This window comes from Dreissena polymorpha, chromosome 2 (assembly GCF_020536995.1).
Source record: "Dreissena polymorpha isolate Duluth1 chromosome 2, UMN_Dpol_1.0, whole genome shotgun sequence".
NCBI classification, from domain to species: domain Eukaryota; kingdom Metazoa; phylum Mollusca; class Bivalvia; order Myida; family Dreissenidae; genus Dreissena; species Dreissena polymorpha.
In genome coordinates, this window is record NC_068356.1 from 70,979,777 (window position 1) to 70,994,598 (window position 14,822).

A 14,822-nucleotide genomic window follows, 5' to 3' on the forward strand; every position below is an offset into this window, starting at 1 on the left:
TACCATGTAGAGGAAGCTTTGTTTAAAGGTCAATTGATACTGCTTGGTAGAATATAACCATATTATGTTTTTAGTTTTCTGTTTTCCTGGGTCAATTTGATACAATATTTATTGTGTGTCCACACCAATTTCCAATTTATCAATATGGACCAAGTTCGTGCTGTAATGTATATAAATAGTTTGTAGCTTGCGTCAATGTTTTTTCCCTACAACATCATACTTGATGAATCTCAGCAATAAAGACTTTAAGAGTTCAGACATCTCAGAATACAGGAGATAAAGGAGCGGTTCCTGCTTCTGGAATTGTTTGAGAACTGGTTAAAACAGTGGCCCTATACTCACCAAATACTGTATGTGTGTCTTGCATTCTTTTCCAGAGAGCAGCTGACAAATCTTTTGATACCTTCATACCTTAATTCATTTCAGCTGAGCATACATATGATTTTCTTACTTTTGTGGGGCAGATCTTTCACGAAGTACTTGCACAGTGCTTCCCAGTGCTTTTCAATCTGTTTAAGAGCTGGTATAAGTGTCAGCCAACAGAATTGTACATGGTGAACAAACATTTCTTCATCCAGTCCCAGGTCTTCCAATGTCAACACATAGTCCCCTCGTTGGCTGATGTGAGTCCTGGTAACCCCAATGATTTCCTATGATTATCAAAATTTCTCCAGATGGTTTTATTTACATTCGGTCAATCACTGCACAAAGCTACAAGCTGCTCAATTGGCAGTTCATAGTATTTTCACCCATTGCCTCAATCAAGGCATTGCTCACCATTTTGCCTTGAGCATGTCCGAACATGAGGCTTTTCAGGAACATCGTACTAACTTATCCCTTCTGCTCATTCCAAAAACTAACAAGAACATCAAATACTTTTTTCCTGTGCATTTCCTGTTTCATCAAATTGTATTGTGAAGGACTCTTTGACACTTGTATATTTTTACAATATCCGTTCGAAAATAAGGACCAAGACCATCTGATATTAGATATGACACCTTATATTTGATCATTGTGAATTGTGCAGAAAAATGATCCAGGAAACATCGCCTTCAACAGGTCGCTGATTCCGTCACATTATGACTAGGAATATCCATATGATGCCACTTTCATTGCCCATAATGCCCCTGCTTTTGCTATTTGATCGCTTACTGATAAAGGCTTTAGATAGACAGTCTGCTCCTTCTTTTCAGTATCACCACCTCCTTGTTGGCTGCCTCCTTTTACATGCGATTTAAATAGCTGTGTCTGGCCTTTATCTTTGCTTACTTTCACCAAATCATTACTGCTTATGTTTTGATCCATCTGCATGGGCCAGTAACTGAGACAAGCCAGAATTTGAACAGGATATGCTTTTACAACACACAAAGCAATACACAGCAAAGCAGTTCCCAGAATCTGCCTTACACCATTTTGACAGGGGATCGCGATTATTGTTTTTTTTAGTCAAGCAAATATATCTAGGAAAATAAATCATTAAACCTACAGCAAACTCAAATATATTTAAAACACTATGAAAACATGTATACATATCCAAAAGACATTAAATTAACAAAACCAAAAAATATTTAGCCCATGAAATAATTTTAAGACTCGTCACTGAATAAAACTAGGAGAAAAATGAGCTTTTTATAAAAAACTAGGAAAATGTAGGAGACTTTACAAAATACTAGGAAAAACTAGGAAAACTAGGAAAAACTAGGAACGCTTGAAGGACTGCTAATATCATTTTTTATTGAAACAGATCTATAAACAGAGTATGAAGGATGCGTTCTGGCATATCGTTTTGGCTTGTGGGGGTGTTTAAGAGGGTCACCAACGCCATAACTAAAACACTGCAAGTAAATGTGCTTGTCCTACTGTGGTGCCAGTGTGCTGGTATTTTGCAAAGGCGTCAAAATTCAATGCGACATGGCAGAAAAAAGCCACCATGCATTAAAAAGCGAATTTGAAAAGACTTAAGTTAATCGCGACGTTATCATCAACCACCTGACTACTATTATAACGCCGTACTTGAGTAGTGGTAGCAGGAGGGGGTGGGAGACATGGTGGTGCCGCTGTCCGTGTGGGTCGGGCTTAAGTGACACGACTGGTCGTTTGTGCAGAAGTCGAAGCTGTTGCAGACGAACTCTGCGTCGTTGACGCAGTAGCTGGCACATTGGAGAGGGCTGGCCGAGTTGTAGATGATGGAGCCGGTGTTGATCTCGATATAGCGGCCCGGCTGTACCGTGAACTGGGCTGAAACATGAGAGTAGTAGCAGCATTTACCTTGGTTGGCGGGTGTACGGTCCATTGGAAGGGTAATATTAGATATGTTTAAAATTAAATATTGACTGCTCATTTCACTGTGAATACCGTTAATAATATTACACACACATCAGTTCGATAAGTTGATATTGATAGTCATTCCCGTATATATTGTTATTCTCGCATTATGTACCTCAAAGACGTGCCCACGCTGTAAATATATTATACTTGTGATCCCATTTGTAAATTATAATGCCTATGATACTTAATAAGTTAATACCAAAAAAGCTTGGTACGTGCATAAACGCACATAACATAGTGATTTAGTAACGATATTAAGTGTAAAGTTTCGCCGTTGTTTTGGTTTGTATACTGCATGTTTATTTAATAAACTGAAGGATAACATGTGCGTCTTATTCTGCAATGGTTACCAACCTAGATGGAATCTTAATCATAACTCAATCGATTGTTTACACATACTATTGGCATAATCTAAAGTAAAGACATCTATACTTATTCAGTTTACCTGCCAACCAGGTTTTATCGAGCAGTGTGGCGGTGACATATAAATTGGCGTCATCGGAAGAAAGCTGGACGCCGGAAACGCGCAATAGCGAGACGCCCATCTTTTCGGCGAACACGAGCTGGGCCCAGTTTATCACTGACTCCCCTCCGTAGCCGGGATATATGTGCCTGCAATGGCGGCGGGGGCGGTCAATATGTTGAAATATATTCACTTTGTGGTTTATAATCACTCCTCTTCATGCTTCTTTGTGTAAGTATATTAAATGCATAAGTGCTATGTCCTGAATACATGTGTTTTGACCATGACAATTCAATGTCAAATCCTTCCGTTGCGCGCAGTACGTTTTTATAGAAAAACTCGTTGGTAAAAAGTGTGAAAATAGAATGCTCATGGTCGAAATGCATTTTCAATAAGACAACACTCAATTGAATAAAAAAAGTTCAAACCTCCTATCACATGTAGCCGTATTAATTACATTTAAATTGAGTTCTTACTTAATGTCTACGTTTCACTTACGTTAAACATCTTGCAAACATCATATTGTAGTGTACTAATGTTGAACAAGATAGGTCCGTCAAACCATCAGTTGCTAGCTTTCAAACTTTCAGAATAGATGGATATATTGTCATTACGTCATTTGTTTCATTGAACACTCTGAAGTTGACCAATCACGCTTTCAGGTCTCCTATTTAAAAACGCGTTCTTTCCCAAATAAACAACACGGTATTCATGTAGCCAACAATCAGTCAATAACGTTTATTGCGTCGCTGTCAAACGTCTTGTGTCAGGATTTGAAACACATACAATAATAAAATAACGGAAGAGAAAATGCAAAATCAAATCGTCCATTCATACCTGGAAATTTGACCTGGAAAGTGACCTTGTTCGCCTCGGCAAAGCAGGCGCTGACGTCGAACACGCTAAGCGAGGGCGGCGTGGGCTCGAACTCAAGAAAGTTGTACGTGGCTGTTAAAGCCATCTGCAAAAATATAAGGTTGAAAGCGAAGGTCGCAGCCAATGAGCGATACAGAATTCTAAGATTCATGATTAAATATTGGCTCGCTTAACATCGGGGTTGCGGTATGTGTTGCAATTCTAAACACACCAAGTATGAACACTAATATTTTTTCAAAAGTAAAAAGTTTTCAAATTCCTCTATATTTTTCCTTCTATGTATATATGTTAACGTTAATTGAATCAAATAAAAGGACTACATATGTTTTCTCAATAATATTCTTCCGGTTCGATAGTATATGTACATTTTCCGGAATGTAACAGAAATAAAATGTGACAAATTCAATAAAAAAAGAAAAAGAAACTTACGTCGTTAAAATATAGCACAAGGCGGATAGGTATCTGTGACGTGATCATGTCCACACTGTCATCCGTTACATAACTCCAGCCGTCCCGAAAACACACCAACACCGGTACATATCAGTGGCCTGATGGATGCTACTTAATAAGCCTTACCAAGCACTTCGCATTCAGTCACAAAAGCAGAGTTATCAAAATAAGAAAAGCCCAAGATTACTAGAGGACGAAATATGCTGTAAATATCCATCTATGGTGGATTGTGTGCACTACATACACATATCTACGGTGGCACTAACGTGACATCACCGCTCAAAAAAAGACGGGAAAACATAACTTGTGTTTTCCGCTCCAAAAAAAGACGGGAAAAACAGAACTTGTGTTTTTCCGCTCAAAAAAAAAAGAGATTAACTCGGGGAGCGGTGATGTCACCTTAGTGCCACTGTACATATCACAACAGTAAATGTTCAATAACTCTGAGATAAAAAAGTAGAAGCGGAACATATTTGATTCAGACTCACCTCTGCTTGTAAATGAACCTTCCTACAAAGTTTCAAAGATGAATACAAGATAAAGTTAACGGACGGAAGGACGGACGAACAAAGCGGTGGCAATATGCTCTCCCGTTATTTTTCCCGGATCACAAAAACAACCAAATGTATAATGAAATTATTCTCTTATGGTATAACGAGGAAAAGCTCCTGATTTGTGTTAAAAACTCAGCTATTGCATTATGTTTTATGATTACAGATTCAGCAGTATTCGAAATAAAATAATAACAGCAACAGTTTCGTTTCAAAATGTAGAAACCACATTGAATATACATGTCCATTACGCTGTGACATTGAATATTAGAGCCATGATTTTACCCACCGCAAAGAAATAAAATGACAGATCCATGGTTGTACATACCGCAATGAAATACAATGTGGGATTTATAGTTGTACATACCGTGGAATACGAGATCAAATATTATGTATACCGTCCTTAGCATGTGAGATAAATAGTTGTACATACCGCCATAAAAAAGAATGTGAGATTCATTGTTGTAAATACCGCCATGAAATAGAATGTCAGATACATAGTTGTACATACCGCCATGGAAATTTATTGTGAGATTCATAGTTGTAAATACCTCCATGAAATAGAATTTGAAATCCATAGTTGTTCATACCGCCATGAAATAGAATTTGAAATCCATAGTTGTACATACCGCCAAAAAAAGAATGTGAGATACAAAGCTGTACATACCGCCATAAAAGAGAATGTGAGATACATAGCTGTACACACCGCCATGATATAGAATGTGAGATCTGTAGTTGTACATACCGCCATGAAATAGAATGTGAGATCTATGGTTGTACATATGCCATGAAATAGAATGTGATATCTATAGTTGTACATACACCCATGATATATGTGAGATATATAGTTGTACATACCGCCATGAAATAGAATGTGAGATCTATAGTTGTATATACCGCCATGATATATGTGAGATACAAAGTTGTACATACCGCCATGAAAAAGAATGTGAGATACATAGTTGTACACACCGCTATGAAATAGAATGTGAGATCTATAGTTGTACATACCGCCATGAAATAGAATGTGAGATCTATAGTTGTACATGCCGCCATGAAATAGAATGTGATATCTATAGTTTTACATACCGCCATGATATTTGTGAGAAATATAGTTGTACATATCGCCATGGAATAGAATGTGAGATCTATAGCTGTACATAACGCCATGATATATGTGAGATATATAGTTGTACATACCGCCATGAAATAGAATGTGAGATCTATAGTTGTACATACTGCCATGATATATGTGAGATACATAGTTGTACACACCGCCATGAAATAGAATGTGAGATCCATAGTTGTTCATACCGCCATGATATAGAATGCGAGATCTATAGTTGTACATACCGCCATGAAAAAGAATGTGAGATACCAAGGTGTACATACCGGCATGAAAAAGAATGTGAGATACAAAGTTGTATATACCGCCATGAAAAAGAATGTGAGAAACATAGGTATAAACACCGCCATGGTATAGAATGTGAGATCTGTAGTTGTACATACCGCCATGAAATGGAATGTGAGATCTATAGTTTTGCATACCGGCATGATATATGTAAGATACATAGTTGCACATACCGCCATGATATACAATATGAGATATATAGTTTTACATACCGCCATGAAATAGAATGTGAGATCTTTAGTTGTTACATACCGCCATGTACTAGAATGTGAGATCTATAGTTGTACATACCGCCATGATATAGAATGTGAGATTCATAGTTGTACATACCGCCATGATATATGTGAGATACATAGCTGTACATACCGCCATGATATAGAATGCGAGATACATAGTTGTACATACCGCCATGATATAGAATGCGAGATACATAGTTGTAAATACCGCAATGAATTAGAATGTGAGATCCATGGTTGAACATACCGCCATGAACTAGAATGTGAGATTCATAGTTGTAAATACCGACATTAATTAGAATGTGAGATACATGGTTTGATCATTTGACAAGAAGCCAATCTGTGTAAAGTTGTATGCGCGGCCCACGAAGGCATCGCACACAATGCCGCGAATCTCGTACTGAAATACATCAAAACACTTGTAAATGAAATAGCCATATGTTGGAATCAGGTTCTAGCACCATGAACGTATCACGTACTGGAATACACCAATATACGATAAAATGAAATGGCACTATGCCTGTATAACGTTCTGCAATAAACAAAGATATCGATATCGGCAGATATCACGAACTGGAATACATTAAGACACGAGTAAACGAAAAAAGGACTATGCAGGTATCACGTAATGTACCAAGATACGAGTTCATGAAATAGCGCTATGCAGGCATCACGAACTAGAATACATCTAGATACGATTAAATGAAATAGCACTACGCAGGTATCACGAACTATAATACAGCGAGGTACGAGTAAATGAAATAACACTATATGGGTATCACGAACTAGAATTCAGTACGAGTAAATGAAATACAACTATCGAGGTATCACGTTCTGGAGTATATCAAGACACATAGTATTAGTAAATAAAATAGAAATATGCACTATACACCAAGATACGAGTAAATGAAATCACTATGTAGATATTACGTACTAGAATACTACAAGATACGAGTAAATAAAATAAAACTATCAAGGTAACACTTACTGACGTATATAAAGATACTAGTAAATAAAATAGCGCTATGCTATAGTAAACACCAAGATACGAGCAAATAATATCCCTATGTAGGGATCACTTACTAGAATACTAATGCACAATGCAGGTGTATCGTACTATTATACAATAAAATACGAGTTCATGAAATAGCACTATGCAGGTATCCCGTTAAATAATACATCAATATACAATAGATGACATGGCACTATAAGAGTTATTGAAATAGCACAATGCATGTATCACGTACTGTAATATACCAAATACGAGTAAATGAAATAGCACTATGCATGTATCAAGTATTATAATATACCAAGATACGAGTAAATGGAAAAGATATCCATACTTATACGGAACATCACTATAATAAATAATCAATTACATTTCAGGCAATGGTTGGTGTTTGTGTTATATAAATTATTTACTATATAAGCAAACGTCCGTTTCTTGAGCTTTTGCTGTATTCTTAATTGATGAAGTTTACAGCAAACAATGGTATCAACTTCAAATACAGTTCTAAAGCGTATGAACAATAACACATATCCGTAGTGATCGTTTAAGAACGTAATTGACAAAATCGTCATTCGCAACTCATACAAAAGAAACACAAGCTTGCCTGGCCGATGTAAGTTAGATTTAGGTCGAGGTCGAGTAGTTGTAGCGGACTCTTCATGCCCAGTACGGACGAATGGTTGTACCGGTAGGCGGTCAAGTTCTGCTGCGAGTCTTGCTGGTCAGTGATCAGGTGGCTCACAGTGCAGTTGTTGAACATCCGGTCAGTCGTGTATGCGACGCCTGCGGAAGATTATGGGATAAAGATTAACATTCACGTGCGGCGAAGCTGGAAAACACAATTTATAAGTATTAGTGTTCAAACGATGCGATATTATTAACAGTGAAACTATTTAAGTTATTAAAAAGCCATAAATGTGAATAAAACAACTAAAGTACACACATATAACAACATATATGGATTTCGACAGAACTTAGTAATACCCAATCGTGTTTGATATAAATTGGTAGCTATACATTGCTTGAAAAGCTGTTACTACATTTTCATTAATACCGATTGTTTGTGTGCGTTTTTAAACTGGTTTAAAGCCATGGCCAGGTTGCATTCGACTTAAATAACTAATTCTGCTAATGGTCGTTATGTTTTTATCAAGATATTTATCTTTATTAAACGGAAAATCGTTTAACTATGTATTGAAGGCAAGCAAAGTGGTTTTATCAAAAACATTTGATATATTTAACAATCTGACGCATCTTGCTTTTTCTATTGGTAATTTAATTTATGTCGAAAGTTAATAGGCTGTAACCTAAGCTTGCCGTTAACATTTTGAGCAAATAAGCGCTGATGAAAGAGAAAACGGAGTTGACCTGTTGTATAGTCATGTATTTCGATCCTGGGGTGGGTCGTGTTATCTGGCGGCGTCGGCATGAGCGGCCGGCGATCATGTCGGAAGAGCTCGAAGGAGGCGTCATACCACACAGGAAACAATGACGTGTTAATCGAAAATTTCTATCAGCAATATTTATGTATAATAAATAACAATGACAGTCAATTCAGTCTACATTTCATTAGGTATCATACCCATACACCAAGCACACATAGGAAATATATTCTTGCACAGCTGAACTTCGCCATCCCAAACGAGTAAAGTCGAATTTCTGGGAAGGTCGAAGTGGACCGCAAGTGTGCATTTGGCACTAAGATACGCAAAACTGTTGTCACTTATGCTTATTATAAAATTTATTTTTGCTTGAAGAAGGAGTTTACTTATTTGACGTCAAGATAAGCAAGCTCAGCTGTTTTAATTGTTTTGTTACAAGCTGCGCATGATTTGTTATATAAATAAGGACAACTGAAGTGGTGCCAAAAGCGCCATAAATAAGAAGAACCCGCAAATGATTGGACAATATAAAAGGCGGAATCCGACGAATTGACCACTCAATGCGACACAAATGCGTTTTGTTGTACATTGGAACTTTAAGCTTATGTATCTTACTTCTTCAAAGGCGACGGCGCCCAGGTCCGGATAAGCAATCTCAACCTTGTAGTAGAAGCGGTCCGGCAGTGCAGGTGGTGCCTTTCCGGACTTCCTTCCGGGGCAACACACGCTCTCTGGCGTCTGAAACGAGGCTTGATATGAGACGTGCTGGGCATTCAGAAAGCGCAAACGCGTAAATACAACTTTGAGATGTTTGAATTGATATATCATGTGAACATTGAATTATGTTTGGTAATTTAACTTTTAATCGATAAAATGGATCATTCCATGGTTGGGGAATGGCTCGCATTATTCATTTTGCTTGTCTTCTACTAGTATACAGTTTCGAAATCGACACTTGCAACACAACCCAAAACGTTATACCGAAATCATTATAAATCATGCACATACTATTATATTAGCTTATTTGTATTTTTAATAAATTCTCTATTTAATAAGCAAGTGTGACTGTAAACTATAATTGATTTTTAATGAACTTATAATAACATCCTACCCTCAGGAAAGTTGTGACGAGTTTTGAACTATGTCATCGTTTTCAATCTAGTCTATTTTTACAAGAAATTGATAGTATCAACATTGAAGAAGTGCAATGTAACCTGCATGTCCCCGTAGTCGAACTCTGCCGCTGGTATTAAGCGGGACATGGTGAAGATGTGGTGGTAGTTGTAGAGAGAGCCATTGGGGAGCCGCTCGCTGCCTACCACCTCCGACATCACCGGAACTGAGCTCATCGTAGACGAGGTCGTCCAGTTGCCTGCCATAGTATGCATCGGACATGGACGTTGTATAAGTATGGAATTAACATGACTTATAGCGCAAGTTACACTTTACATGTAAACATGTATATTTCGACGTACATGTTGGAGAAAGACTTTAAGTCTTGATCATCGGACACATGTATACATGCTCATGCACAAATACATGACTGCAAATATGTGTATAAATAGAAGTACTAAATAATTCATGCGTGTGCTGATTATAAAAATTACCAGTTCAGTCTTTTTAATCAAGTATTATTTTGGTCGTTTTCATTACATTATTTAAGTTAATATCTCAGTTATAGTATGTTTATCTGTAGAAAGTAATTACATATGCAGGCATGAAGTACTGAGTTAACTATAAATACCAGGGCGAACAACCATTCACAATCAGAAAAGCGAAACAATCTGTTTTTGAAATTTTGAACTGGAAATGATGCCACCACAGCCCGTCCTGTGGACCTACCCGCCACGTTGAAGTAGTAGTCAATCTTTCTCGTGTTGTTAACGCAGCTGGTCCAATGGTACACCGGCACGCCGTTCACTGTTGTGTTGCCTAGGTACGTCTGTGGGGGAGACAAAGTATATGCACATAGGGCACCGAGTAATATTGGGTTGTAGTTTCATACATTTTTTTTGACAACAACAACCAATTTCAATTTGTAAGTACGACCATTAACTTGTTACACTATTTCTTGAACGGCATTTAAGAGAATAATCCGGGGCATAGTGGCTATGCTATTTACTAAGCAACCAGAAGTTCCCGTGTTTTGTTTTCCAGGTGCGTTCTTAAAATACTCCCCAAGTACTTGTTCTATCCAGTAAACTGACTCGAGGGCGTTGAAATAAGTCTCCGTCGTGCGATGCAATCTAAGTCAAGAAAATGGGCTTTAACTTACCTCATTATAATCCGTTCCAAACTTAAACGCCTCCTGCAAGGTTCCTATGTGAGGTAAGTTGTTGTTGATGTGAAATCCGAACAGCTGCGAGTAACGACTTCCGGAGATCCGCACACCGTGCAATTGTAATATCCAGCCGGATTGAAATTAAGTGGGGTTTAGCGATCACATGTTTTATATCCAACTAGATTGAAAAAGTGGGATTAAGCGATGACAGTTTAGACATTCGACTTTAATTTATAAATATGGTATATATTTCTGTGATGCATGTTTTTAAAGTTGATGTACTTAAAGAAGGTCATTTATGACACACATGAAGCAATTATACTCACACATACACAAGTTCAACATATTGCTATATGAATTATTGCCCTTATAATTTGAAGATATTTATATAGAGAGCAAATTTTTGACAGTGCATAATATATTATTACTATAAATTTAATGTAATTAATGTTTATTTGCTTAGTTATTGTCATATGACTAGATCGTTTTTTAAATACGTTTAATATAATATATTTAATCAAATAATATGCACATCATGGATTAAATTGAACTTTTCAAGAAAGCTATCTAACGTACATACGGTTCAAATAATACACTTCGTCTGAAGCGTGGTTGAACACAATCAAGGTGTCCATTCCGTTGGCAAACAGCTTTACTGCCGCCCTGTTGCCTGGACTATCATAGAACACTCGGATCCATTCCGTGAGGCTCTGTTCCAAAAGATTGACTTGAGCGTCTACAGCGAACGCTCCATTCGTCATTGTGGCAAGATCCGGAAGTCCAGGGTCAGGCATTGCTGAAAAATCACAATTATGTACACGCCGATAAAATGTTGACTCGTAATTCATTACATTATCAAATCGTTATGTCCAAACATAATTAATTGGATTCCGGGCCTCTGAACGTCCAATTACATACTACTTGACTGTATATTGGTAAATTATGATGATACATTTAACTGCTTTTGTTTTTTTTCTCCCAGCATTATTGTAGAATTGGTATCATTTAAGAGTCTATGTTTTGATGAAAACATTATCAGTTCGGGTTTAAGACAGAGCTTTTTTTCGCTGAACGCATAATATTATCTCACTACACGAATATGTGCTAAAAGCGTCGATAAAATATAGTTTACATTTGTTTCGGTCCTTTTTTCGGTTGACCATCTAGAAAACAGCGCGTCGATCTACGAAATAAGTGACTTGTTTTTTGTTGTTGAATGGATTGTCAACAATGTTGACTAATAAGTCAATTCATACAATACATTTTAAGAAAATGGTCATGAAGGGATTATATAATTCTAGAAAAGGGCAAAAACTCCGTCATATCCTTTGTATCCATGAACACATACGAATAACAAAAAAAGACTTTTAAATTGTGTACCATTCAAATAATATAACTATCATCTATCTTAATGTACGTTGTGATCTATAACATGTGCTTTACGCGACGCATACTGCAAACACGATGCGTCGTTACCGTTAGGACTTGGAGAATGCCAACAGGACCACCGGTAACCAGGGTGTCTAGAACGGAAACGCTTGGACATACATTTTACGTTTAATTAAGGTTGTCAAATCATAAGACAATATCTTTTACATTATAAATCTCAACGGCCTATATTACCTACATACATAAAGAAAATAGTAAGCAGCCCAAAAGAAGAAAGACATATTTATAAAATCTTAATCCAAAACAATGACATTACAGCTTGTCAAACAAAATGGAATTCGGAATTTGTTAATATTGACTGGAAAAACATACATAAACACGTGTTCAACCTTACTAAAGATACATATATTAGATGGTTCCAATCCAGAATAGTCCACAGAATCTTAGGAACAAAATCACTTATGTTCAAAATGAGAATTGCTTCCAATAATCTTTGTACATTTTGTAATAATGAAGTTAAAAATATTATGCACTTGTTCTGGTACTGTCCATATTCCCAAGAAATTGTTAAATTTGTTGTTGAGACTATTCATAGAAGAAGACCAAACTTAACTATTGATTTAACATGTCAAGATCTAATACTTGGAATCACAACCCCAAAAATGAATGATTTAAACATTGTTTGTTTAGAAATTAAAAGGTATATTTTTCATTGTCAGAAGAAAAACAGAATCCCTTCAACTTTTGGACTTGTAAATAGCATGAAACACAATTTCGAAATATACAAAACCATATTTAAAACAGATGATGAATTTCGAGACTGGTCCCTTATACAAATATTTGTAGACATCTCCCATAACGACAACACTAATCATATTAACACATAATCTAGATACTATAGATTGCATTTAATCACAAAATTGTTTGTGAATTCTGCATTTTAAATGTATTTTACATTATGCAATTCAGCACTTAAGTTACCTTTCAAATGTGTAATATATTACAGGCAAAAGATAAACATACCTACAACTAAAGTTTTATAACATGTACAAGCAAATTAGTTGGTAAACTGCTAGAAATATTAAATCGTATCAATTGTATATGAATGTATGTTTCATAACAACATGTATGCTGTTAGCAAATAGCTGTACTTAAATATTATGTAAATAATATGCTTGCATGCGTGTATGTTGTGTCTTACGGAAAGAATAGCCTACTGCATGTGTTTATGTACCCATCTAATAAATGTCTTAAAATATTATATGAAAACATGCTTGTATGTATGTCTGTAATATCTTACGAAGAAAATAAAAAACCTAAAAAAGCAACAACAAAAAATGAATAAATATTGTTTACATTATGAAAAAGCAAAAAAGGTCATTTAGGTAAAAATATGTGAAACATACAATAAACGACACGTTTTTAATAATATAAACTTTTGAAACCCGCGGGGGCATCACAACGTTTCCCATGAAAGTGTTATCGGGATGAGTTTGTATAACAACGCAAGTTTTTTTTATATATAAAACGTCATGATATGCTAGTGTATCCCTTTTTGTTTTCTTTTTTTAGTTGACTTGCTATATACATGTAATCAGTGCAAACAATTTGAAATTTAATACAGCAGAAATAAATCACTTTACTCAAGCAATAGACAATATTCGGAATTCAGAACTGGAATACAAACAAAACCTTTATTGCTATTATGTCACATAAATATTGGCATTTTGAAAATATTTTTTACGTAACTGTACGTTGAATGACGTGTTCCGAGTAACAACTAGATGCAAAAACTACGTGTATAGCCTTCATGTGTATATGTTATTCACTATTGAAATGAATACTTAAATGTCTACCTTTTTGGCCAATAAATAACGTTTCTGATGTGGTAGTCCAATTGCTTTATCACGGCCGTTAATCACGCGCACCACCTTTTTTTGAGATGCATTAATAAATGAGCCAATACAACTTCCGAGGTGGCGCTCAGGCCCGGATGTTTTGAAAGTTCATAGATGATTTGACAGGGTGCTTAGGTTTTATATCGTTTTTTAAACATATTTCGCATTATTTTTTTCAAATCGGGAAATGTTGTGCGATACAACACAGGCTAATCAGGGACGACACTTTCCGCCTAAACGTGATTTTCAGTAAGGAGGGACTTCCTTGAAACTAAAAATACCATAAAAGCGGAAAGTGTCGTCCCTGATTAGCCTGTGCGCACTGCACAGGCTAATCTGGGACGACACTTTACGCACATGCATCATGCCCAGTTTTCTCAGAACACGACTCATTTTAAAGAAAATGCGAATCAAATAACAGTTAGTAAATACTTTAACTTACCAAAAAAATGTCTACATATTTAACGTAAATAAAAGTTAGAATGATAATGAAATCATCCTAAATACGTTGAAATAACTTAAAAACACACTTAATTGGAATCGTTGTA

The 14,822-nt window shown here is 36.2% G+C and overlaps 2 protein-coding genes across 2 annotated transcripts in view; both read right to left on the bottom strand.

Annotated features, from left to right (window-relative positions):
• The window catches only part of LOC127867542 (uncharacterized), a 7,151-nt gene extending 2,970 nt beyond the window's left edge, over positions 1 to 4,181 (bottom strand). The window contains exons 1-4 of the mRNA XM_052408799.1: positions 4,097 to 4,181; positions 3,629 to 3,752; positions 2,774 to 2,940; positions 2,014 to 2,238 (exon numbers count right to left, since the gene is read on the bottom strand). Of these exons, the coding sequence (XP_052264759.1) occupies positions 2,014 to 2,238; positions 2,774 to 2,873 (325 nt within the window). The 5' untranslated portion in view covers positions 2,874 to 2,940; positions 3,629 to 3,752; positions 4,097 to 4,181. The remainder of the gene's footprint in view (positions 1 to 2,013; positions 2,239 to 2,773; positions 2,941 to 3,628; positions 3,753 to 4,096) is intronic.
• A 3,752-nt stretch (positions 4,182 to 7,933) lies between these two features.
• LOC127867544 (uncharacterized) lies at positions 7,934 to 11,122 on the bottom strand. The gene is made up of 5 exons (XM_052408801.1): positions 10,982 to 11,122; positions 10,549 to 10,648; positions 9,921 to 10,078; positions 8,693 to 9,444; positions 7,934 to 8,107 (listed from the first exon to the last, which is right to left on the bottom strand). The coding sequence occupies exons 3-4, from the start codon at positions 10,053 to 10,055 to the stop codon at positions 9,160 to 9,162; spliced, it is 420 nt and encodes a 139-aa protein (XP_052264761.1). The 5' UTR covers positions 10,056 to 10,078; positions 10,549 to 10,648; positions 10,982 to 11,122; the 3' UTR covers positions 7,934 to 8,107; positions 8,693 to 9,159.
• Between the last annotated feature and the right edge of the window lie 3,700 nt (positions 11,123 to 14,822).